A 26,034-nucleotide genomic window follows, 5' to 3' on the forward strand; every position below is an offset into this window, starting at 1 on the left:
TAATTCCTCTTTATTTTGCCTTTTTTTTTTTTTTTTTTTTTTTAAATTTTAGATCTACGTTTTGCGCAATTTATGCATTACACTGTACTAGCATTAAATATGTTTGACGCGGTTTATTTTTTTTTTTAACTTATTGAGTTTGTATTCATATTTTTGTTCTTTATATATATGTCGGTTACACGTTTATATGGTACATTTATAAATTATACTTTTATATATTATACTTTTATATATTATACTTTTATATATTATACTTTTATATATTATACTTTTGTATATTATACTTTTGTATATTATACTTTTGTATATTATACTTTTGTATATTATACTTTTATATATTATACTTTTATATATTACTTTTTTTTGTATTGACCGAATTGAGATAATGTTTGAAAAAAATATGACTATTTATGAACAAGTCAGGTAAATTTAATTGTATGCAAAATAAGCTTCTTTGCTTTGCATTCCTTTACCGTGCAATGTTTGCTTTCCGTTTCTTTCTTTTTTTCTGCTAAAATTTAATAAAGTGCGTCCCGGACGCATATATGTACGTATTGGATGTATGAATGTATGGACATGGGCTCTACATTTTAGGCCCCAGGCGAGTTTACCCCTTTGGGCATTCTGAATATGGGGCCCCTGACTTTTCAGTTTTTCTAATTTGAGAATCAGAAATGTTCTTTGCATTATACGCTTGAGGAGTATTTTTCTTTTTTCCTTTTCATTCTTCCTTTTTTTTTTTTTTTTTTTTTTTTTTTTTTCCCTTTTTTTTTTTTTTTTTTTTTTTTTTTTGTACGTTTGTGAGTGCGTTTTTAGAAGATGGGATACCTGACTACACCAAATGTAAAAGGAGCATTTTCAAATTCTTTTATTTTTTTATTCTATCTACTCGTATTACAATATGGAATAGCAATGTGCAATAAGAGAAGTAGGTGTACAAAAACTCAACAGAGGTCTAACACGTTTAACCATATATATAGTGTAATAAGCAAAGACATAAAATTAAAAAATAAAGACGAGTACACAAAAAGGGTGAGTGATGGAGTAAAAGTATATGAACAAGTTAAGAATAAATCGAAGGTGTACTTTTTACCCCTTATTTTGAAAAAAAACGCAAAGGGAGAAACTGTTTTATATCCAAATGAACAACAAGATGGTGAAACAGAAAAAAAAAGGAAACTTGAGCGAGTCTCATCGGGTGATAAAACAGATCATCATATTGGAGGAAGCAGGGGAAGCAAAGTTAGCAAAGGAGACAAACGAAACGAACGAAACAAAGAAACTCCCTTTGAATATTTTGAAAATAACTTACATTATGTTAAAAATAGTATAGAAAAGCTTGCCTATCATATTGAGCAATCAGACTTCACTGTCGTCCCGATTAATTATAACGATATTTTGAACAACCATCTACTCGACATCAACTCGTTTGGTAGTTTTGTAAATGTTTTGGACTTCATATTCTACATAGGTAAGGAAAGAAGTCGTAACTACAGTGTAGTATTTTTAATATACAACTATCGCAATAATGAGGAAAGAAGTACCAGTGGTGATGGAAACAATGATGAAAGCACTGATGAGCCCAGAAATTCGTCAAAAGAGAAGACAGAAATAGTTAATGTAATGAAAGACTTTATGAAAAGGCACTGGAAGTACAAATATGAGTTGTATATGAAAGAGAATTACTTATTCCTTTTCGAAAAAAAAAATGATCTGGACATACAAAAAATTAATGAAGAGGTCATCTTAAACAGAAAGAGATATTATACTATAAAAAAAAAAAAAAAAACGAGAAAGAGAAAGAGGAAGAGAAAGAGGAAGAGAAAGAGGAAGTAAATGAGATCGAGAACGAGAATAATCAGGAAAATGAAAAACAATGTAGACACCTCAATAAGGAGCAAAATATGAGCATTTTTTGTTTTTTTAAAAATTACAAACCGAGTACACTAAAAAATTTGTCATATGATGATTATTTTTTATATAATTTTTTTTCAAATTTAAAAATTGAAGTGTTACAAGAGTATTTAAAGCTTAGTAGTAATATTCAAATAAACAATATTATCACAGATATGAACAAGATGAATGTTAACGAAACAACAGACGAAATTGAAAAATTACTAAAACGATTTATGAACATCCAGCTAAATAAAAAAGTCATAACAAACTCTAAAAGAATAGAAGAAATAAAAAAAAAACATCAATCATATTTACTTCATATTATTTTATCAGACATACTTGAAAAATATGAACATAACATGGACATCTTAAAAAGTTATCTTTACCAAGTATATAAGGAAAATATAAAAAAAATTAAAATAACTCCAAATTTAATTAATGATTTTAAAAAAGAAATAAATTATGTCGATAATTTATTTGAAGATTATAATGACAAAATGTCGTTTCGCAGTTATTTTAAAATGAAAAATCAGATTTTTGAAAAAAGAGCATATTACATTTATTTCTATAATAAAACGAATTTTCTTCAAATATTAAACGAAACGGCTAGTCAAATTATTAACTACTATATAACCAAAGGATTATATGTTCGCAATTATGATTTCAGTTCAGTTCTGTTTGCAAAGAGATATTCCTTCTTCAACTACTTTGTTGAATATATATCATCCATCTTCAAAAATAAAATAAATTTCACTTTTAATTACCTTTCTCCAAATGCATTCGGCTTTTCTTCATACAAGTAAGTTCACCCCAGGGCTAACGGGGAATAAGGCACCACGTACACGCGTTCATACGTACGACTGTACATACATGAAATGCGTATTGCATGTATACACTCATATTTGCATACGCGTGAGAAGCCAGACACACACTATTACCCCTTCTCACAGGGGGAAAGAAAAACAAATATTAAAAATATGCACGTTCATCATGTACATTTTTATGTTCTTGTACATTTACATGCAAATTCTTATTTTTATGCCCATGTTGAGTCTTTCAAAAAAGGTGCAAACAAACTGAAACTCTTTTTTCATTTTTAGGGACGATATATCCCTATCACCAAAAAAGGATGTTATGATCACCAGCAGTGAAATGGATCAAGTCGAAAAAATGTAAGTCGTAAAAAGGAGTAGTATAGCCATGTAGCAAACAAAATGGCCGCATATGCACGGAAAAATATAAATAAAAATACGTACATATAATATATATATTTGTATGTATGTATATATGTATATATGCATGTATATATGTATATATGTATATATGCATGTACATATGTATATATGTATATATGCATGTATATATGTATGTATATATGGACGTACGTACATGTGCATGTATAGCAGCAGCTGTAATACATGGGAAGGCACAAAAAAATGTGAAATTAATTATTTTATTTTTTTCTTTTTTCCTGCTTCTACTTGGATTCCCCTCTTTAGAAGTATACCCAGTAGCTCCTACTCAAAAATTCTACTATCAATGGAAACGCACAAGAATTAACACAAAATTATATTGTTCAAATCCCCTCTCCTCGTTTTTCTTCGATCTTCAATTATTCAATTTTTTTTTTTTTTATTTTATCATTTTTCATTCGTTTACGACTAATTAAAAAAATGAAATACTGTGGCATATACGAACGGATCCGTTGGATTTAATTCTTCTCCTTTTTTATATTCCTCTACAATTACAAGATTCGCATAGTGTATTATTTCTTGACTTTTATAAATTTTCACCCAGTTGCCATTCTCTAGTACCTGTGTTCTCGTCCGTTTAACTCCCTAAAAATGTATAAATATATATACATATATATAATGTAATAAAATAAAATGGTACGAACAATGCAAATAGTGCCCATGGTACAAAAACGAAATAGTGAAAATGGAGTATAATGAAGCAATAAAGTGTTCGGATTAACAGAGCTACGTTTTACTGCGTTATGACGTTATATATATCTGTAACCACTTTGCTCTTTTGTTTTCCCTTTTGGTATTTTCTCTATTTTAAAAAGTTCAGCTTTTCAGAAGTGAGTATGCGAGCACCCTTCATTTGCCATTCTTTTGTTCATACCTCAACTTATATTTAAGCCTTGAGATCTTTTTACTTTTTTCTGTTATTATTTTGTTTATCATGTTGCAGTTTATGAAGGGCAGGTGCACTATGTACTCCCACGTTTCCCTGATACAAAAGGAGGAAAATTAAAAAATGAAAAAATAAAAAATAAAAAATAAAAAATGAAAAATGAAAAATGAAAAAATGAAAAATTGAAAAGTTAAAAAATGAAAAAATGAAAAAATAAAAGTTGTACATATTTCCATTTGCGCTGTATACATAATACATATGCACACACATATATATATATATATATATGCATAAAAATGCGCACTCCTTTTTTTTTTGATAACTACTTTTTTCCATTTGGATCTATTTTAACGCTGTCTGGAAAGAACGATTTCACTTCATCCTCAACATAAATATTTCTGCACATGGGAAAGGACGAAAAGATAACAAAATGACAAAATTGAAGAAGCATACACAAGAAAATAAAAAAAAAAAAAAAAAAAACCTCTCAAACTCTATGCTACGAAATAATTAAGTGGATAATTCAAAACGATATTACTTGTACACATCGGGTAGCAGATTTTTATCCTTCTGTGGAAGGACGCTGATTAAATGTGTGTAGGCTGAGTACGGCTTCCCCTTAGATGAAAAGAAAATAAGAAAAATGAAAAATGAAAAACTGCAAAATAGCAAAATAGCGAAACTACAAAATAGCAAAACAGCAAAATAGCAAAACTGCAAAATAGCGAAACTGCAAAATAGCGAAACTACAATATAGCGAAACTACAAAATAGCAAAACAGCAAAATAGCGAAACTGCAAAACTGCAAAACTGCAAAAATGAACACACTCGCTTGGGGTTGTTCAATATGGACATTTTTTACCTTTTCAAAGAAGAAATCCGATTTTTCAAAACTTAGTAAGTCACTACATAGTGGTGCATAGTGATATGGGTATTCCCTTCAAAACAAAAAAAAAAAAAAAAAAAATTTACACCAATTAAGAATTAGTCTTAAAATGAAAGTACACACATAGGTGAATCCATACATGTGCATATGCCCACACTGCATATATTGCACGTACTGCACATACTGCATGTATGTATGTGCTCGTTTCAATGCATAGGCAAGCGGCCATTAGTTAGGCTTCACTCCCCCCCCCTCGTAAGCATACCAATACCAGCTGGCACACCCGAAGTGATAGTAATGCAAGTTCCAGAATAATCCCTCAATATATTTCTTAACAATATCTTGTATATGTTTCGAATCATCCAAACCAAATTTATGAAAATAATAATAATTTTTGTATTTGTGCTCGTCTGTAAATTCTGCAATATTTTCATTTATTCCTCTTTTTTTAAAATATTCAAATTCTTGAGCACTTAAAATTTTTAAAATAATTTTTAGCCTCTCTATATGTACTTTATCTTTATATGTAATATAATTTGAATATTTATAAATATAATAAATATATGAGTTCAAAATTTCATTCATTGATCCTTCATTTATATCAATATTTGGTATGTGTGGTAGGAAATCATTCCCTACTAGAAACGATAAAAAAACAATATCATCTACTACTCTATTTATACTAAACACAATGTTCTTTTCTTTTTTTAATTTATTTATATATGTAGCAATTTGTGTTCTTATAGATGTCCTTAATTTATATATATCTAGTATTTCAAAATCATAGCTGTTCAAACATTCATGGTTCGTATAATACTCTGTTGTGTATTTGTAAATTTTGCAAAATGTGCTATTGTGCTCGTTCGGTGAAACTGCTCCCTGTGCATGCTCCTTCATTGAAGCAGTTTCCTTTGCACATTTTTTTGTTGATGCGTCTTCTTGTCCACGCACCTTTGCCGATGCTTCCTCCTGTGAACAGTCGTCCAGCAATGCATCCCCCCGTTCAGTCTCTAATCCGGTGGTTCGTATCTCTTCCTTTTTATCCACTTTAATGGAAGAAATACTAAAATCCATTTGCCCTTTCTCAATACTTTCTAGCAAGTTTCCACTCGAGTCGTTCGTCATTTTAAATTTATCTCTTAAAATGAATATGTTATTCAGGTGAGTAACTAGGGATAACATAATTAGGTCGGCATCCAACCCGTAGATGCAATGGTTGTAATTTTTGAAGTTTCCATCCTTTCTACAATTCTGCGGGGGGGATATAAAGAAAAAGGATATACATGGGATATAAAAGGATATACATGAACATAAATGGATATACATGAACATAAATGGATATAATGAACATAAATGGATATACATGAACATAAATGGATATACATGAACATAAATGGATATACATGAACATAAATGGATATACATGAACATAAATGGATATACATGAACATAAATAGACATACGTGAAGAAGAATTCATGTTTTGCGGGCAGCACATATGGGAGAAGCATTCATATGGGTACGTTCAGCCGTATGTAGGTCACGTATGTAACATATATATATATATATATATATATATATATTATGCACGTGTATGCACGAACTACATCCCTATTAGTGTTACTACTCACAGACAAACGCACGTACATGTAGGGAATGATGTAATTATGCAAGAAAAATAAACAGTGGAAAAACAAGCTAATAAAACGCGACAAATAAACACTCTGACAAATGGACATGACAAAAGCAGAGTGGCGTACCTCCCGGATGAACTTCAAAATTTTGTGCTCGCCCTCCCCTGGAACGTCCGAACCAGAAAATATAACGTCAAAAGTAAAAACGCTTTTTTTCTTTAAAATTTTAAACCATTTATTTAATGATAAATTAATTTTATACATAAAATCTGTGCCCGTAGTTATACAGTTAGGATTAAAAAGATTATTGTTAGTCGAGGCAGTATTATTACTATTAATTTTAAATAAACTTAAAAATCGTCGTTTCCTCTGTTGATTCATTTTTGCCTTGGGTGATACACCATCAACACCAACGTATATTAATTTTTTTGGCTTGATTAAATAAAATAAATTTTTTAAATATTGCAAAATATTGGAAAATAATTTATGTTCATTATATAATGGTAACGTATCCTTATTTGCATGGGTACAATGATGAATAACACCATTCATGTCTATGTAAAATACATCAACCCTTTTTTGTATTTCATTATTTATTAGTTCCTCTCTTACTGTTGGATAATATGATGTTAACCACTTGTACATTCTTGGTATACCATACACTTTATGCGTTTTATGTCTATTTATCATATTGCTCTTGCTTTTTTTTCTATAACACTTGTACGATTTAACATAGTAATGGTTTTTCAACGCATTGCCATATGCTTCTACTATCATATTCATAAAATACGATAGACACATTAAAAGGATCATTGACTGCATACCCGTGTTATATACTTCTAAAATTTGTTATTACCACTTTTCCCTTTTCAACCTTTGCATTTTCAAAAAATTAAAATTATTTGTTCTCCTCCGTCAGTTCAGCGCTGCTTTGTCGGCTTCATCGCTTCATAGCTTCATAACTTCATCACTTCATATCGTGTTCTGTACCTACGTCCAAAAGCATATGATCACATGCAATATATACATATGTACATATATACATACACCTGCAGCGTTAAACAAAATGAAATCAAACTCACATATAAAACATGAACTTGAACGACAAGTCTACTAATTACAGGATAAACCGAACTAATATGTATAACAAATTTTGATATAATAATTTTTCCGTTATACGCTCACACGTTTTTCTTATTTCAGTTTATTTTATTTTATTTTATTTTTTTTTTTTTTTTTTTTTTTTTGGATGTCCTTGTTCATCTGGCTCTTATCTTGTCAGTGGAGCATAGCACTTTAAATTATAAAGGAATAATGAACAAAAAAAAAAAAAAAAAAAAAATTAACTACATAAAATTTACTAAAAATTAACTGCATAAAATTGACTAAAAATTAACTGCATAAAATTGACTAAAAATTAACTGCATAAAATTGACTAAAAATTAACTGCACAAAATTAAATACGCAAAATCAACTACACAAAGTTGTATCTAAATAAGTATGCACAAGCAAATGCATGCTTATCCGTAACCGCATCTCAATTGATGAGTCACAGGCGCAGTCCCTATCATGGTGGATTTACTGATAATGAAAACGCGGACGTATGTACATATGCACTCAGGCGTTTAATAAAATAAAAAAAAAAAATTAAAAACGAGCGTTTTGAATAAGGCGAGGTCGTATAGAACATTTTGGGTATGCATCTTTATTCATAGTTTATAATTTATTTGTTATCTGTTATTTATTATTTATTTGTAATTATATATAATTTATTATTATTATTATTATTATTATTGTTATTATTTTATTTTTATTTTATTTATTTTTTTTTTCGCACTAGTTTACTCTTCCTCTTTCCGTTCATTCTTGTCGGCATTGCACTGAATGATTAGAACAAAAGGCATGAGAAAAAAAAAAGAAAAAAAAAGACTTATTCGCATAGTCATATTCTGTTAGCATATCGAAAAAAAGAAATATTGAAGTGGATACTAATTTTCTGAGATGAAAAGGACGATCAAGAATTTGTGTAAATACTTTTGTAGGAAATGTAATAATTTTATTTTTTACAATGAAGCATGTGAACTGATATATGCAAAGGTATACCCACAGTACTCCAGGATCTACTACGACAAAAATGCGTTCGACAAGCACAGCGGTAATAGCAATGTTAGCGGCATTGGCAGTACTAGCGACCAGGGACTTATAAAATCTTATGATAACCTATACAGACAAATTTACAGGAGTGGGCTATGTGGGGTTAACAAACAAAGAAATGATTTATTGAACAAAGATAATATTCAAAATATTCTATTATACCTTAATAAGGGAGGTATTAAGTGTACGAAATGTAGAACAGTTAATATGTGGTATATGAAGAATGTATAACACCCTATTTAATGAGGATTACAATTTTTTAATTTTAACATCCTCATGATGCTTGCTCATTTTGTATAAAAGATAAATAAGCAGTAAATGAGCAGTAAGCATGTGATAAATGAATGTCCCAATGAATGAATAAAAGAGATGTCCAGGTAAAAATATGCAGAAAAACAAACTGCACAAGCGTATCACTGAAATTAAACATAAACGATTAAAGAAAAACATAAAAAACTACTTGCATGTTGTGAAGCACCAAAAAAAAAAAAGAAAGAAAGAAAGAAAAGAATAAAAAGGAATAAAAGATGCTAAAAAAGGAATAAGAGATGATAAAAAAATAATAATAATGGAATAAAAGATGATAAAAAAATAATAAAAATGGAATAAAAGATGATGAAAAATAATAAAAATGGAATAAAAGATGATAAAAAATAATAAAAATGGAATAAAAGATGATAAAAAAGGAATAAAAAATAATAAAAATGGAATGAAAGATGATGAAAATGGGAACAAAAATGCCCAAAACACATGTACATAAAGCTAGGTGTGCACGTGCGTCCTTATTCACACATGAACGTGTACGTACACGTAGCCTTGATTGGGAGTTACTTCTAACCCATTCGAATGGACAGAAGCAACAAAATACCTATATCCACGATTTTACAAAATGGAAAAAAAAAAGAAAAAAAAGAAAAAAGAGAGTAATATCTAGTTAGTGGCCTTCAAATTCTGTATACTTAACATAATTTTTTTTTTTTCTAAATCTACCATTTTTTCTTCTTCAATTTTTTTCGCGCATATTTGCACAAACTCCTGAAAAATAATAAAAAAATGGGAAAAATGTAAGGAGAAAATCAGGAAAAAATGACGAAAAAATTGGGAAAAAATGACGAATGTATAATGTACAAATATATAATAAAAACGGCTACGTGCTTACACGAAAACCGATCTACATACAAGCACAAATGTACATACATATATATATATATATATATATATATATATATATATATATACATATGCACATATGTATTATGTGTTGTATGCATATATATATTTGAACGTAAACACACGCCCACGAGGTGGGAGTTAGGAATTGTTTCCCCCCCCCCCAAACGCACCTTTATTATATTCTTTGTGAAATAGTCCAGCACGTATATATTGCTTATCAAAGAGTAAGTGTCAATTATGAAGTAAATATAATTGAACGTACTCAGTATGCTCTTGACTATTAAGTTGTATTGATGAATTATGTATTCTACTTGACTAAAATCTAACCCTTCTGTTTTGCCTATGTGTACCTTCTGATTTAAGAAAATAAAGAAACTGTAAATTAATTTCACCAAATCTATAATTTCGATAGTATTTTTTTTGTTTGCATTGCTAATGTATTGTGTATCATTCTGTTTAACATCTTTATAATATGTTTCCTTATTTAATATATAGGAAGTATAATAAATAATTTTTTCCATTAAATTATTCAAAAACTCATTTGATAAGTGAATTCTTTCATTTTTAAATTTTAAAAAGTTTTCCTTTCTCACAATACTTTTCTTGTGTTTTCCATCTGAACGGGTTAGGTAACTCTTCCTACCACCGCTCATATCGCTCAATTGCTCAACTGTAGCATCTGTTTCTTCTCCTTGTATACGGTTCTCACACTCCTCACGCTTATCGCGCTCCTCATCCTTATCACCCATAGTATTCCGCACACCGCACTTTCCCTCCACCGACTCGAATAAACTATCAATTTCCTCAATCCACAATGAACTACTTGAATCTAAAAATTTTAAAAAAGCGTTTTCCCTCTCCTCTGTGTTCTTTGAACACTCATTATTCTTTTTATCCTCCATTTCAAAAATGCTTCCCATTAGTGAACACTCATTTATGTGCGATAAGGAATACACTAAATACGAAAGTTCCTTAAGCGAAAAGTGATATACAATATCACTATTGTTATGAATAACATCATAAAAAAACAAAAAACCAATTTTTATTTTCCTTGCAAATGTATTCATATATATACTAATCGTCATTGAATCTATTGGCATTTTATAGTACCCCCTATTATAATGCAAAAAGTCCCAGTCAGTTAGATACACTCCTTTTTGCCTACCATTTGGATCGAACGAGGTAAACATGGTTGTAGAAGAAACAGTATTATACGTGGCTGAGCCATACATGGCTGATTTGGCTGTACGGGGGGATACACCACTTGGCGCTTCCTGCTGTAAGAAGAGCTTCATGTGCAGGGAAAAGTACACGGAAAATAAGTAGGAAAACTTCAAGTAATGCTTATTTTTTATTACGTTTTTGTTAATTGATGTCAAAGCCCACATAGCTGAACCGAGGTTATCGTATTTAAGCTCATTTATTGAGATGCTCATTGGGATATTGGATGTATTGTTATTTCTATCTCCATCGTTACTTCTATCTCCATCGTTACTTTTATCCCCATCGTTACTTCTATCCCCATCGTTACTTCTATCCCCATCGTTACTTCTATCCCCATCGTTACTTCTATCCCCATCGTTACTTCTATCTCCATCGTTACTTTTATCCCCATCGTTACTGCTATCCCTACTACTGCTTCGCCCCCCTTCCTGCATGAGCAAACAGTTCGGGTCGTTCAAAATATACCCTTTTGCACTTTTTAAACCTGTCACATTCGCCTTTTGATATATATAATTTGGAAATGTAATAGTACTTAAGAACCAGTCAAACTTGTTAAAAATATTTCCATGTATATGTTTAAATTTGGCCAACAGATATATGAGCTGACATATGTTAGAAGATTTCCAATATAAGAAAGATTCTTCAACAATATTACATAATAATATTAACATTTTATGAACGTGTTCAGAATTTACTACATAACTATTATTTGTTCCAGTATAATTTAATAACCCTTGTAAAAAATGAATAATATCGTTTGATGTAAAATAATTAAATTTTGTCATATTGATATATATTACAGATATAAAATAGATGTTGTCTAACTTTTGTTTCTCAATTAAATGGTTATTTCTACCTAAATAATTTATAAAAATGGCTAGTTGTTTTGGCATTATAATATTTCGAAATTCAATATTTTGATTTTTTTTAAAAAATGTTTTCGTCTCTTCATCATATAACTCTTCAATATGTGTATCTTTTATAATATATATATCATTATTTCTTATATATGTTGGATCCTTCACATTATAATTTCTATACACTAATTTAAATCTTTTCACTGTATCTTCTATACTTTGCTCAATGTTTTCTATTAACTTCTTTTTCATATCCGCATTGTACAATTTGCTAAATCTGCTTAATGCTAGCACATCTAAACAAACGTCAGATATGTTGTTTTTTATCTTTTCCTTAGCAGTAGGGTTATCTTTTTTCGATTCATAATATAAACCTGCACTATTAACATAATTTTTTAGTGCATAATTTGCCGCTTCAGTTGAAAGATGTTCTCTACTCATTTGATTTCTACTCGAACTCCTGTTTCCCTCCTTTGATTTATTCTCCTCTATATTATCATCATCAGCATTCAACGCTTCCACTCCTATGCCATCCATCCCATCATCCATCAATACAACATCTTCCTCCCATTTGCTTGAACCATTTATATTTCTACCCCAATTATCCTTTTTCTCATCTTCCCAATTAGGGGAATATCTTCTTCCCTTGTTCATGTTGTCAAATTTAAAAAGATGTATATTATGGTTTAACCATTCATACATGTACTTATCCTTTAAGTCTAACTTAATCAAGGATACAAATGAACTTTTCAAGCAATTATAAATAAAAACTAACTCGTTTTTATACTTCATTTTTACCTCATCCTTAATTTTTACCCTGTCCTGTTGACCCAAATCTATTACCATAGTGCTACCCGGGGACGAGGTACGATCCACATCTTCTTTTATTTCTTTTTCTTTAATACTAGTATCCACTGTTCTCCCCTCAAAATTCGAACTACCCATGAAATCCCTGAATTCCCCTCTGTTTTTATAATTAATGATGAAAACAAAATAATCGATGTATTTTACCAAAGCATGATTACACGAAAGAATAAAATCTCCCAGGATATGTTTATCCAAACTTTTATAATTATTATGTAAGTTTATATTCATTATGTTTGGGTTCTTTAAGGGGTAAAATATTTTAGAAATACATTTTATTAGTTTATACACCTTACTCAGTGTTTTTATTCTAAAAATATCTTTACTGTTTCTGTATATGTCATCTACTTTATTCGATGCAATTTTTCCTGAGTTTTCCATGTATAAACTTTTCAAATAGTCCAAGTTAAAAAGTTTTAACAAAATTTCATTTTTTAAAATTAAATGTATTATTCGATTTAATAATAATATACTATTTTTTAACATCAATGTTTGTGATTCAAATATTATGAACGGGATATATATATAATATTTATCATTTAGAAATTTTATATTTTTAAGTAATCTTTTGTATATATAATTAAACGTATCTAATATGTTAGTTATCATTTCTTCACTTAACAAAAATTTGTTCATCAAGAATTGTTTCTGGCATATATTGTAATCCTCCTGCTTTTTCTCCCTCACACGGGCTAACTGCTCATTACCATTACGTTCATAAGCTGTATAGTCTTCATAATGTCCATTTCCAGCCGCATTATTATTTCTGCTACCCCCACTGCTAACAACTGCTAGCTCCTCTTTCTGGGTTGTATGGAATACAACCTCTTCATTTCCCTCCCCCTGGTACGTAAAATCGACGGAAGCATTACTATCATTAACACCGCTTCCTGTAACACAAGAGAAATTCTGCCCAGCTTTCTCCTCCTCTGTTAAAATTTCATCCCTTTCCTTTGTCTTACCTAAATAATTATCAAACATAATGTTAAAATAAAGCAATTTACATATGCTCCAAATAGCCCACAGTGATTCATCAATAGACAAATTAAATTTTATACTATTCAATTTCTTAACCGCCAATGAAAAAAATATTTTGAATTTTTTTATAATTGATATTATAATAACAGGATGACATGTTGTACTATTAAATTTAAAACTTATTAAATTATTTGAATTTTTTGAAGCCTTCAATATAATTATCGTTATAGCCCATAAAATGGACGTAATTTCATATGAACAAAATTTATTCATATTTTCTATCATTATATCAAAGCATTTTTCAATAACACTAAAATCTATTTTAAACTCATTTAATTTTCTTTTTTCATTTTCAAAATACTTATTTCTTATTAATATATGATCCTCATTAATTTTTATTTTTAAATATTTTTTATTCAGACTTATCGATAATTTGTGCAACCACTGTTCTATACAAGTGTAGTCAAATGCCTCGTCATTAAGGGATACCAGGAAATTGGAAAAATTCTTCTTCTTCCATGATCTGTATATGTAATCCTGCAGGGCAAGCGATCTGCTCAGTGGGTGAGAGAAGGAAAAGGGGTGAATGATGTAAAAGGAGATAAAATAAATAAAAGATATGCATTACGTAGAACATATGGTGTACGCATACAATGCGAATGTTGTGGATCATGAGGATCATGCGGACCATGAAGACAATGCGAACGACATGAACGATAAGAACCATATGGATCACGAGAAAGATAAAAACTATGCTAACCACGCGCGCAATGCATTCAACTTTATCTTACCTTTCTTCATTTTTACTAAGTAGAAAGCTCCTTACATTCGTATTCTGTATATCTACAATAGTACGATTCTCCTTTGTTCCAGTGTAATAGTTTTGTGGATATTTTAACGCACTAAGAACTTTATTCTTTTCGGTTTTTCCTCTAGTCTGTTTTTGGCTCTTCCCTTTAACGGTTTGTCTACTATCATGGTGATAAAAAATTTTCCCATTTCTCCTCTTCCTAGTACTATCGTAGGGAGGATCTTCAATTGCGGTAACTTGAGTATGTTCCTTACAACCGTTTGTAATATTATCTCTTTGATTTTGTAAAGAATTTTTTTTCTCACTTTCAATAATAATAGTCGTATTACCATTTATGGTACTGAAAAGTGTACGGGGTATGATTTCTTTATTATTATTAACCCGTTCTTTTATACTTTTTTTCCCTTCTTGTAACGAAATAAATTGATAATTTTTCCTTAACTTTTCAATTATGTACCGATTAACTAACTTAAAATTTTTGTTATCATTTATATTTACAAAAAAAGGAGTTGCCTTTTTTCTCCCTTTTTTACTTTTGTTCAAACTGTACTTCTTGTGTTGTAAGGAAAACTTTGTTTGATACGTTTCAATTTTTATGCAAATTATAATACATTTTATATCTATCAATACAAATAAAAGAATAAAAATTTGAATAAATAACATTTTATACCTCTTCTTTTTTTTTCTGCCATTATTTTTATTATTTTATGTTATATGTTAAATGCAAAAATTCAATATTATTTCCCGCAAATCATAACATTTTTTTTCTTCGTTTTTGCCTGAACATGCAATAATTTTGCAAAACACACAGCCATCAAAATAAAAAAAAATAATAATAAAATAAAATAACAGCAATAATTGTAGCAGTGACATTGACTGTAGTAGTAGCAGTAGTAGTAGCAATAGTAGTAGCAGTAGTAGTAGCAGTAGTAGTAGCAGTACTAGTTGCAGTACTAGTTGCAGTAGTAGTAACATTAATATTAACTGTAGCAGAATCAGTGACGGTAAAAATAAAAGGATAGGCACGAAGAAGGAATATTTAAACGCGCTAGGGCAAATATGAAGCGGTGAACTATTTTGAGAGTGGATTACAAAAAAACGTTACATAAAAATGTAGGGAAGTATGCATGTACAATACGTATATATACATATACGTATATGCACATATTTGCGTAGGCACTATGTACTTTTATATACCTACATACATACATATACTTGTGTACGTGAAAAGGCGAAATAGATTTATCACGCCTCGGCGCACAGTATATTACACAAATTAATCATCAATAGAGATATTTTATTTTTTTGTTCAAATTTTGTGAAAGCCCCTGAAAAAAGGCCTATAACAGGCTTATACAGAATTGCACAGGATTATGAAGAATTATACAGGCTTATAAAAAAAATAAATAAATTTGAAAAATCGCGAAGGAGTAACTTAAACATATAACATACCTTTTGAAAAAAAAAAAAAAAAAAGGAAAAGAAAAACGTATTGTTTTGAATTTTTAGTTCTTTTTTTTTTTTTTTTTTCAACTGTGACAAGCTTTGTAGAAGGAATTTATAAATTCGAAAAAGTGTGAAATAACTGTTTATTTTTGTAATTGCCTGTTTGTTCGATGCGTGTGTGCAAATTACAAGGGCATACGTTACATATCTTCTATTTGACTGAGCTGACAAAGGATATCTATATATACGCAGTTAAGTGGTATATGCCATATGTGCAATAAGCGCAGTATGTGTAATATATACATATATGTGTATGTATATTTGTATATATGTCCATTTACATTTTATGTATACATGCACAGGCATGCGTGCTCCACACACCACACTTCACTCTAAATAAAGTAGAAAAATATAATAAAAGCAAAAAAAGAAATGCGCAAAAGGACAATGCCACACTGACATAAGCAGAAAAAAATGAAATATTATAAATGGCTTTCTTTGTGGAGTAGCAACAAATTGACAAAAAAAACGTCCTTCCTTTTTTACGCTCAACAAAACAAATTTTCAAGAATAAAGAGAAAAGTAAAAAGTGTGAATGGTGAAAAAAATATATATTTCGAAAAAAAAGAAAAAACAAACAAAGATACAATTTATCTTACCACAGGATTAATAGATGAAAAATGCAAAGGCGATACAAATAAAAAAACAGATAACCAAATGGGTAAACAAAATTTGGAGGATAATAAAAATGAGGAAATAAAAAAAAAGAAAAAATATGAACAGGTAAGGAAAAAACTGTATAAGAAATATAATTATTATGAAATCGAAAGTGACCCACATAATATCTGTAAGCATGATAAAGCTTATGAAAATATTAATGAGTTAAATATTCATAAAATGTTATTGTTAGGTTTAAAAAAAATGCATATATATCAATTAAACCAAATGCAATTAAATACTTTTCTAACTATTCAACAAGGAAAAGATGTTATTATAAATTATCCTGACGGGTCAGGAAAAACCATAGCTTATTTATTACCAATTTTGAATAACCTCTATTTTGTACATGACTACTTAGAACAAATTATTCTAAATAGTTATAATGACACTACTAGCGAGCGAAGCATATGTAACAATTTAATAGTTAATAATTATAAGTGTAATAATAATTTCAATGTATACGACGAAATGAGTAATTACTTACTGAAATATACTCATTATAAAAATCATGTATTTTTTGAAGATAATACACTTGACATAAACGATAAAATGAAAAAGGATTTTCATCTACTTCCCCCGTCTTTCGATGAACACAATGAAAACGTATTTATTTTGCCCACGGTAGGTAGGCGATCAAAAAAAAAGAAATTAACAAGTAAAAGAAATAATAGTAATAGTAGAAGTAATAATAGTGGTAACAACAGCAGTAACAACAGAAGTAACAATAGTCGTAATAGTAATAATGCTAGGTCCGTTTTCAACTCGAACAGTGCTTCCAGTGGATTTATGGATGCTTCATGTGTTGATCTCGACCAGAACACACAACTGAAAAAAGTAAATAACATAAGCATAATAAATAAATTAATTGAAATAATAAAAATAAATAACGTAAACTTAAGTAACTTAAATAGCGATAATATAAATAGACAAGAATTAGAAAAACTGGACAATATTTTAAAATACCATATCTCAGGGAAAAAAGAATCTAATTGTGAAAAGACAGCTAACAGCGCAGAATGTATTTATCGGTACTTAACCCTAAATCCATTGCAAATAAATAAGTCTGTAATTATTCTAACCATAAATAAGGATAACATAAGTCAAATTGTCAATGTTATAAAACAGCTGGATGTTCTAGACAGGATTAACGTTCAAACGTTGAATGACGTCCCTTATGTTAATAGTGCGCAAGGAGTGGAGAAAGCGGGAAAAGAGGAAGAAGAGGAGGAAGAGTATATAAGAAAGAACCACTTCGATTTGGAAAATTTACAAGTGGAAAATGTCAAACGGCTCAACAATTCAGTGTTATGTAACGACCAAATAATGTGGGCATGTTCAGATATCATAGTTTCGACACCTGACATATTCTTGAACAGCTATAAAGATAACAGAAGTAATAATAATATTCTTCCCTCCATTATAATATTTGATGAAATAGATATGCTATTTCAAAATAATGCTTACAGAAATACAATGATGAACATTTTCCATATTATTAAAAAGAGACCTGAGATTTATAATCCACATGTGGACATAAGTAATCAAAACATAGAAAACATTAATGAAACGATTGAAAGAATGTTAATCAATCGAGAAGTGAATTATGGATCTGGTAGCAGTTACAATGTAGAGGACAAAAAAAGAGGAAGAAACTCTTTCGATAGTTTAAACAGCAATTTTTCTCCTTCTGCCAATTTACAACATGCAAATTGTGCAGAAGCATATGATGAAACAAAGACAGAAATACCCCAGGTGAAAAAAACTAACGGCGGTATCTCCTCTAATGAAAATGTAACCATTACAGCTAGTGGCAAGTATCATGGTGAAGAATATGCCAAATATAAGAATAACAGCTGTAGCGCTACTACTGGTAGTGCTATTGCTCAGGTGGCTGACCCCATGAACAACTGCTATCAGGAGAGAGATTACAGTAAAGGGGTGAGGGAAAAAAAGGAGTATATACCGCTGAACCAACTAATATATGTTTGCTCGACATTACCCTCAGTAGGTCACACCACAGCTGGAAGTATGTTGGCCGAAAGATTCAACCATTTGATTGAAATCGTGTGTAAGGGGAACTACAAAATAGCTAAGAACATTTGCACACAGTGGGTGGAGTTAAATAGGGAAAAGATTTTAAATCTGTATCTATATAACAGTAATAAATATAATAATGATAATAATAGCTGTAATACCATTAATAGGAGCATTATTCATAGTAGTAATAGAGATAACACTATCGGAAGTGCTAATTTAAAGGATTTCTCCCTTTCAAGTAGAATAAACGAATTGGAAAATTCATCCTTTGAGCATAGATTGGATATCTTAATTTACATTTTAAAAAAATATCATGAACAAACTTTAAATTTCGAAGTTTACCAACGTTCAGAATATTCTGAACACAGTCATGTTGATGTGAAAAAGAACGAAAAAGAGGTAAGAGAAGAGCAGGTAAATGAAAAAAATGTTAGCGAAAAACAGGTGAACGAAAAAAAGCGTCCTCTTGACCTATCGAGTAAAAAAAAATTTTCCCTGATTGATAAATACCCATTATATAAAACAATAGTTTTTGTTAATAGTATAAAGGACTGTATTAAAATTTTTTCTTTTTTAAAAAAACATAATTGGCCAGTTTTTTCTTTTCATAAAAATTTATCATTGAACTCAAGAATTCAAAACTTACATAAATTCTACTATTCAAAAGTAGGTATATTAATAACTACAGATTTATTAAGTAGAGGTATTGACACAAAGAACATAGATCATGTCATAAACTTTCATTTCCCGTCTGATGCTATTACCTATATACACAGATTAGGTAAGATGAACAGGTTAAACAGTCATACGAGTTCGGAATATGGTAGAAGTCGGATTAGTGGCAACATGCATACCACTTATTCACCAAATGGGGATGACTGTATTGACGACAATGACAAAAATGACAAAAATGATGATTGTTATAATGAAAATGAACAACACGATGATCAGAACCACCATAATGTCCAACTGACAGGAAGAAACACACCTAGTTGTATGCACTGGGTGAAAAGCTCTCAAAAAAAAGTAGAAAAAATGAAATACCACAACGAAGATTTAACAGATAAGCGAAAAAAAAAAAAAAAATTTTCTTGTTACAAATTTTATCTCTACTTCAAATTTACCCTTAGCTCACTCGATCAGAAATTATAATAATAATGACTTAAATTTGTTATCACTTTTTTCGAGAAAAAAATCTTTTAAGATGAAAATAAAAAGGAATAATGACGAGACTAATAAGAACAAATATATCTATGTTGACTCTGTTGATGACGTAGATCTAGATATAAACAATCATAGACTTAATACACTCCTTCATCAAATGAGTGAGACAAACGATCATAGGCAAATGAATAACGGTCACTTGGAAGGTGTGTCATCATGCGCGAGTACCCAAAACAACGCCTACGTACAAGCCCCCTTCACAGTTTTTTCGCTGGAAGATGATGATGAGGAGGAGGACGATAACGACAGTGATGATAAGAATGACGATAATGATAAGAATAATGATCATGATGAAAGGGAAAGTCGCTATCCCAAAGCGGAATGGAACAGTGGTACGTTGAGTGCCGATCCAGGGGAACATTCTATCCAAAATTCGAATGAAAATGCATTTTCAACTGGTGTACGAGCAAAAAACGTTACGAAGAAATTTGATGACTTCACGGATGATCATACGCAAAATTCATACACAGAGTGTACTCAAGAGTACACCGGAAAAAATAAAAAAAATAAATTAAATAAAATAGGCAAAAATCATGATAACCACAATGCGGATATTTCATGCAATCATGTTAAAGAGATGTATGAAGGAAAAAAAAATTTTGATCAGAATAAACCAATTCAATATCCTAACCTTCGTAGAACAGCTAATCTGACAATCCCGTCATGGGATGATGTTAAATTTGACCATAAAAAATTTGTTGTTGAGAGATTTAAAAGCAAGGACTGCTATCTGGTGAGTCAAGTTAAAAGGGGAAAGCTAATTTTGAATAATTTTGATAATAATAACGATAATGAGGATGAACTTTTGTTTTGAATTAGAGTGCTTGGAGTGGTGATGCTCAGGGACAAGCCCTGTGGGAAATATAAGTAATGATAGATGTAGGCAGTGAGAAATATGGGAAATGAAGTAATGTAGGCAATGAGTAATGTAGGCAATGAGTAATGTAGGCAATGAGTAATGTAGACAATAAGTAATGTAGGAAATGGAAAGTGTAGGCAATGAGTAATGTAGGAAATGGAAAGTGTAGGCAATGAGTAATGTAGGCAATGAGTAATGTAGACAATAAGTAATGTAGGAAATGGAAAGTGTAGGCAATGAGTAATGTAGGAAATGGAAAGTGTAGGCAATGAGTAATGTAGGCAATGAGTAATGTAGGCAATGAGTAATGTAGGCCATGAGTAATGTAGACAATGAGTAATATAGGCAATGAGTAATGTAGGATATGGGAAGTGGAGGCAATAAGAAACTGTAGCGAATAAAGTATACATAATTAGGAATAGCCCTCACCAAAATACCATTGCTACCACTTCTTCCTACCCGTACACTTGTAAATAAAATATATGCATTCCTCGTGTGTGCTTGTGTGTGCCTATATGTGTGTGCCTATATGTGTGTGGAGTGGTAGAGTGGAACTACTCACCCTATTTCCACTTTGAAATAACTTTTAAATTGTTTTCATAAAATTTATTCACCGAAAAAGGCAAGTAAAACCACTAGAAAAAACGCTGGGAAAATGCGAATTTTTCGGATACCCTTATAAACAGCTTTTAGCAAAATTTAAAAGAAAAGCACTTGTAAAAAAGACAAGATAAAGCAAAACACTGTCCTATTGCATCATATACCGTACAACATTAACAAGTATTAGGATTATTCTTCTAAGTGTTACATAACCGTGTGGGGGGTACAAACACCTCCATAAAAAAAGCCTAAAAAAAAAAAAAAAATAGTCATTCAGGGATCATCTCCTCCACATCAATCAATTCATTAACAAGGTAAACTTTTCCGCTATTCAACACTGTTTCGTACAAGTCGTTCAACACTTTGTCGTTGGATATAGTATTCGAATTACCAACAACAACCACATGCCTTTTTGCCCTAGTAATTGCCACATTTAACCTTCTATAATCTTTTAAAAATCCAATATTTTTAAAATAATTTGAACAGACTAAAGATATAATAACAATTTCTTTTTCTCTTCCTTGAAAAGAATCAACAGTTGATATTTCGATATGCTTACAAGAGCTAGTATAATTTTTATCATTGTACATGTTATCATAAAATATATTTCTTAACAGATTCATCTGCTTCGAATAAGGAGTTATTACACATATATTATTTACATTTATGTTGTCTACTGTTATCATCCGTTGGACTAGTTTATATATTAAGTACGCTTCACCACTGTTACTACGAGATTTGTTATTTAAGTTTATAATATCATCTACATCTATTTTTACCATTTCATTCAGTTCGTTGTCATTCATTTGGTTTAATACATTCTTATAACTTTTATCATTGCTTAAACTTTTATCACTGCTTAAACTTTTATCATTGCTTAAACTTTTATCACTGCTTAAACTTTTATCACTGCTTAAACTTTTATCACTGCTTAAACTTTTATCACTGCTATGACATTCCGATCCTCTCTGCTTATCCTTACTAGTAAAAGGATCGGTTCTCTTCTTCTTTTCGGAAGCACTTGCACTGTGTGTTATATCGTATTTTTCTGTTCTTTTCCCCATACATTCGTCGTCATGATTATTATTTTTGCGTCCCTGCACACTATGTTTATCCTTACAAATGCTGAATTGATCCTCGTTCATTATCCCCTTCTTCTTGTCAACGCCTACCTTTATATCTGCACCCTTCTGATTGTCTTTTTTGGCGGACCCCGTTCTGCTGTTCTCCATGTTCAAATCGTTCACTTCTTTCCTTGAAGTAGTCTTATCCTGACCACCCACCTGCTGACTGTTTTTCCCTTTCACCTCCAGCTGCTTCATATCCACATCCTTTGTGTCATCCAAGAATTCATCGAAACCGTCCGTTTCAATCCACGTTAATGGGCAATATGAATAATTTTGAATGATACTATTATCCGTGTGGTTTACACTGTGCTCACTTTGTTCGTCCTCTTCCTTTCTATTCTTATCGCGCGCACTATCCTTCTCCTTTTTCTTTCCCTGTTTGCTGTTTTTCTTTTTATTCCCCCCCTTCTCTTCTCTCCCTGCTTTTCGCCCTTTGTTTTCCTTGGAGTGAGTTTTCCCCTTTTGATTAGAGTAGCAAACAATATCTTGCACAGTTATAGTTTTACAGGACTCATGTGAAACCAATTTGTTATGATAAAAAATGTTATTTGACCATTTGAGAATATGGTCATTCATTCGGTACTGTATATTTAATAAAAAGGAAATTTTATTTTTATATTTTTTTACTAATCGTTCAAATAAGGTAATATTTAATTTGCTGTTATTTTTATCATATTTTATTAAAGGTGCTAATTGTTTATGATCACCAAATAAGAAAATATTTTTTTTGGAAAAAGAAATAGGAATATAACATAAAGGTTCAGTACATTGACAACATTCATCAATACATACTACATCGAATAAGAAATTTGCGAATTTTACATATTTATTTAGTTCGTAATTAGAACTACTTGAACATGTGGAAAAAATAATATTATTCTTGTTCATTAATTCTTTAAAAAATATTTTTTTTTTATTTTTTTTATTTTTATTTAATAGCCTTATTTCATATTTTAAATTCATTATACTCTTCCGATCATAAAAATAGGAAGACTTGTCTGTTTTTTTTTTATTTCTCATTTTTGTAATTTCGTATTTCAATTTTTCAATATCCTTATCAATGTCTTCACATAATTTATAGCTATCACATTCTTTTATTTTCTCATCGTAACTATATGCCCATAATTCTTTTTTAATTTTTGACTTTAATCCCATACGAACTACTCTCTTAATATTCATATCAATACATTTCCCTAAAATATTATCTACTGAAACATTACTTGGTCCACTCACCAAAATTTTCATATTTCTTTTTACTAATTGGTATAAAACTTCACATAATACTGTTGTTTTACCTGTACCTGGGGGACCATGAATACAAAAAATATCATTTGAGTATAAACAACAATACACAGCCTTCTTCTGATTATTATTCAAAGTCTTGTTACCCCACTCTCCTTTGTTACACCGGTATATGTAATTATGTTCGTTCACTATGTAATCTTCCCTGACGAAATTTGAGCTATCGTCCGTCTTGCAGTACCCTACCTCCGCAGACTTGTTCGGAGGAGTTTCATAATTATCCAGATGGGTATCTTCATAGTTATGTAGATGGTTTAGTTCATATTTATTTAGATGGGATTCTTCTCTCTTACCCCCTCCTCTCTGACTCGCTTCACTCTCCCCATTTGCTCCCTTACCCTGCACCTCTTCCTGTCTTTCAAAAATTTTCAATATGTTCCTTAGAAAATCGTGCTGAGAAGGGTTTTTCCCCATGAACAGTATTTGTAAAATGTCCGATGGGTTTTCCAAATTCTTTTTCATCAAGTTAATAGCATTCAGCTGTCGTTGTACAGATATTTCACTGTTAACTAAACATACGTCAAAGTAACTCTTGTCACTTAGTAAATAAGTATTGCTCACATTTAATTCTTTGCACAGTTCAGCGGTATCCCTGATCAAAAGATTTATTTGATTTTTTTTTATTTTATGAACAGTGCATACATATATATTCGTACCCTCACTAATTACGGACGCGTTTATATTTTCTTTGCCATTAACCCCACTAACATCGCTACTATTAATTTCCTTCCCCCTTCCCAACAAGTACCTCTTTCTCTTTTTTGAAAAATGAACTATGCTACCCTTGCTAAATAAGTTATGATGAAAGTTGTCTATATTCTCCTCATCGCTTAAATCGTTTGTATGCACATTTCTTTTCTTTTTCACTAACTTCAGTATATACGAATTCTGACTATCATTATGTTTTGTAGCTGTTTTAATGGTCAAATCGTTTATTAAAATGCCCTTTTCAATTAATTCCTCCTTACTTAGGTATTCATAACATAGCTGTATTTCTTTGACTTCATAAATATTTTCCAACTTAATTAGCTTCTCGAAATTGTCCAGAACCCTGGTATTCACTTCACTCATGATGAACCTCCTCCCATGTAGTTATTTATGTACATGTATATGGGTTTATTCCTGCTACTATATACGTTTATGCGTTCTCGTATGCACTTGCACGGATTTGTATATTTTTGTTTATGTGTAATGCTAACAAAACAAACTAAAAGAAACAGAGAAAAGTAAGGAGCTCATTCTGTACCTCTACCTATTCATATATTGCAAATTTAGGTATAATATGAAAACCGAAAAGCAGAATATGGGACTGATGAATAGATATGGGGGTAGGGAAGCAATTATTTATTTTATTTTTATTTTATTTTTATTTTATTTTTATTTTATTTATTTTATTTTTATTTTATTTATTTTATTTTTATTTTATTTATTTTTTTTATTTTATTTATTTTATTCATTTTTTGTTCGTTATGTTTTTTACGTACGGATGTAGGTCCCAAATTTTATTACCTCATAAATTCAAGAATAAATTCGTATATCTATTCTGATAGATATTTTGGAGAAATAAAAAAGAAAAAAGAAAATATGCACGGGATATACAAATATTTATATACGTACACAAGCGTATGTACATATACATTTAAGTGCATGTATGAAATAGATGAATTGATACCAAGATCGATGGAACAATGCTTGAAAAAATAGAATAATTTTTTGATTATTTATTTTTTTTTTTTTGTGTGTGTGTAGGCCTCAAGTTTTGACACAGTGCAGTCGGCATACAGGTTTTAAAATTTATACTGGGGAAGTACAAAGCCAAGATTAAAAAAAAATATATTCATTTATATACATAAGAATACATATACGTGCACTTACACAAATACGTACATATATACATATGAGTACATTTACACGTATACGTACATATATATATATATATACTTACGCATACACATATATGTACATACATACATATACATACATACATACATATACATACATATACATACATCTACATACATATATGTTAATGTATATACATTTTTTTATTTCGCCGGGCGATAAGCTTATACTAGTATATAATCCTGAACGTAGGATGTATCAG

The 26,034-nt window shown here is 30.2% G+C and overlaps 6 protein-coding genes across 6 annotated transcripts; 3 read left to right on the top strand and 3 right to left on the bottom strand.

The window, feature by feature from the left end:
* Positions 1–819: 819 nt before the first annotated feature.
* Positions 820–3,456, top strand: MKS88_002668 (uncharacterized protein; the record flags this gene model as incomplete). Its single annotated transcript, XM_067215697.1, has 4 exons — positions 820–1,652; positions 1,739–2,695; positions 2,997–3,068; positions 3,396–3,456. The coding sequence occupies 4 exons, from the start codon at positions 820–822 to the stop codon at positions 3,454–3,456; spliced, it is 1,923 nt and encodes a 640-aa protein (XP_067073250.1).
* A 597-nt stretch (positions 3,457–4,053) lies between these two features.
* On the bottom strand, positions 4,054–7,367 carry MKS88_002669 (5'-3' exoribonuclease 1; the record flags this gene model as incomplete). The annotated part of the gene is made up of 6 exons (XM_067215698.1): positions 4,054–4,131; positions 4,388–4,433; positions 4,574–4,637; positions 4,864–4,973; positions 5,193–6,172; positions 6,681–7,367. The coding sequence occupies 6 exons, from the start codon at positions 7,365–7,367 to the stop codon at positions 4,054–4,056; spliced, it is 1,965 nt and encodes a 654-aa protein (XP_067073251.1).
* Positions 7,368–8,555: 1,188 nt separating this feature from the next.
* On the top strand, positions 8,556–8,939 carry MKS88_002670 (uncharacterized protein; the record flags this gene model as incomplete). Its single annotated transcript, XM_067215699.1, has 1 exon — positions 8,556–8,939. One exon carries the CDS (start codon positions 8,556–8,558, stop codon positions 8,937–8,939), a length of 384 nt encoding a protein of 127 aa, XP_067073252.1.
* Positions 8,940–9,638: 699 nt separating this feature from the next.
* MKS88_002671 (uncharacterized protein) lies at positions 9,639–15,899 on the bottom strand (the record flags this gene model as incomplete). Its single annotated transcript, XM_067215700.1, has 5 exons — positions 9,639–9,743; positions 10,052–14,357; positions 14,596–15,083; positions 15,487–15,599; positions 15,887–15,899. 5 exons carry the CDS (start codon positions 15,897–15,899, stop codon positions 9,639–9,641), a joined length of 5,025 nt encoding a protein of 1,674 aa, XP_067073253.1.
* Positions 15,900–16,535: 636 nt separating this feature from the next.
* On the top strand, positions 16,536–20,856 carry MKS88_002672 (DEAD/DEAH box helicase; the record flags this gene model as incomplete). Its single annotated transcript, XM_067215701.1, has 2 exons — positions 16,536–19,812; positions 19,949–20,856. 2 exons carry the CDS (start codon positions 16,536–16,538, stop codon positions 20,854–20,856), a joined length of 4,185 nt encoding a protein of 1,394 aa, XP_067073254.1.
* A 914-nt stretch (positions 20,857–21,770) lies between these two features.
* MKS88_002673 (DNA replication ATP-dependent helicase/nuclease DNA2) lies at positions 21,771–25,001 on the bottom strand (the record flags this gene model as incomplete). Its single annotated transcript, XM_067215702.1, has 1 exon — positions 21,771–25,001. The coding sequence occupies one exon, from the start codon at positions 24,999–25,001 to the stop codon at positions 21,771–21,773; it is 3,231 nt and encodes a 1,076-aa protein (XP_067073255.1).
* Between the last annotated feature and the right edge of the window lie 1,033 nt (positions 25,002–26,034).

Source organism: Plasmodium brasilianum, chromosome 9, assembly GCF_023973825.1.
Source record: "Plasmodium brasilianum strain Bolivian I chromosome 9, whole genome shotgun sequence".
NCBI classification, from domain to species: domain Eukaryota; phylum Apicomplexa; class Aconoidasida; order Haemosporida; family Plasmodiidae; genus Plasmodium; species Plasmodium brasilianum.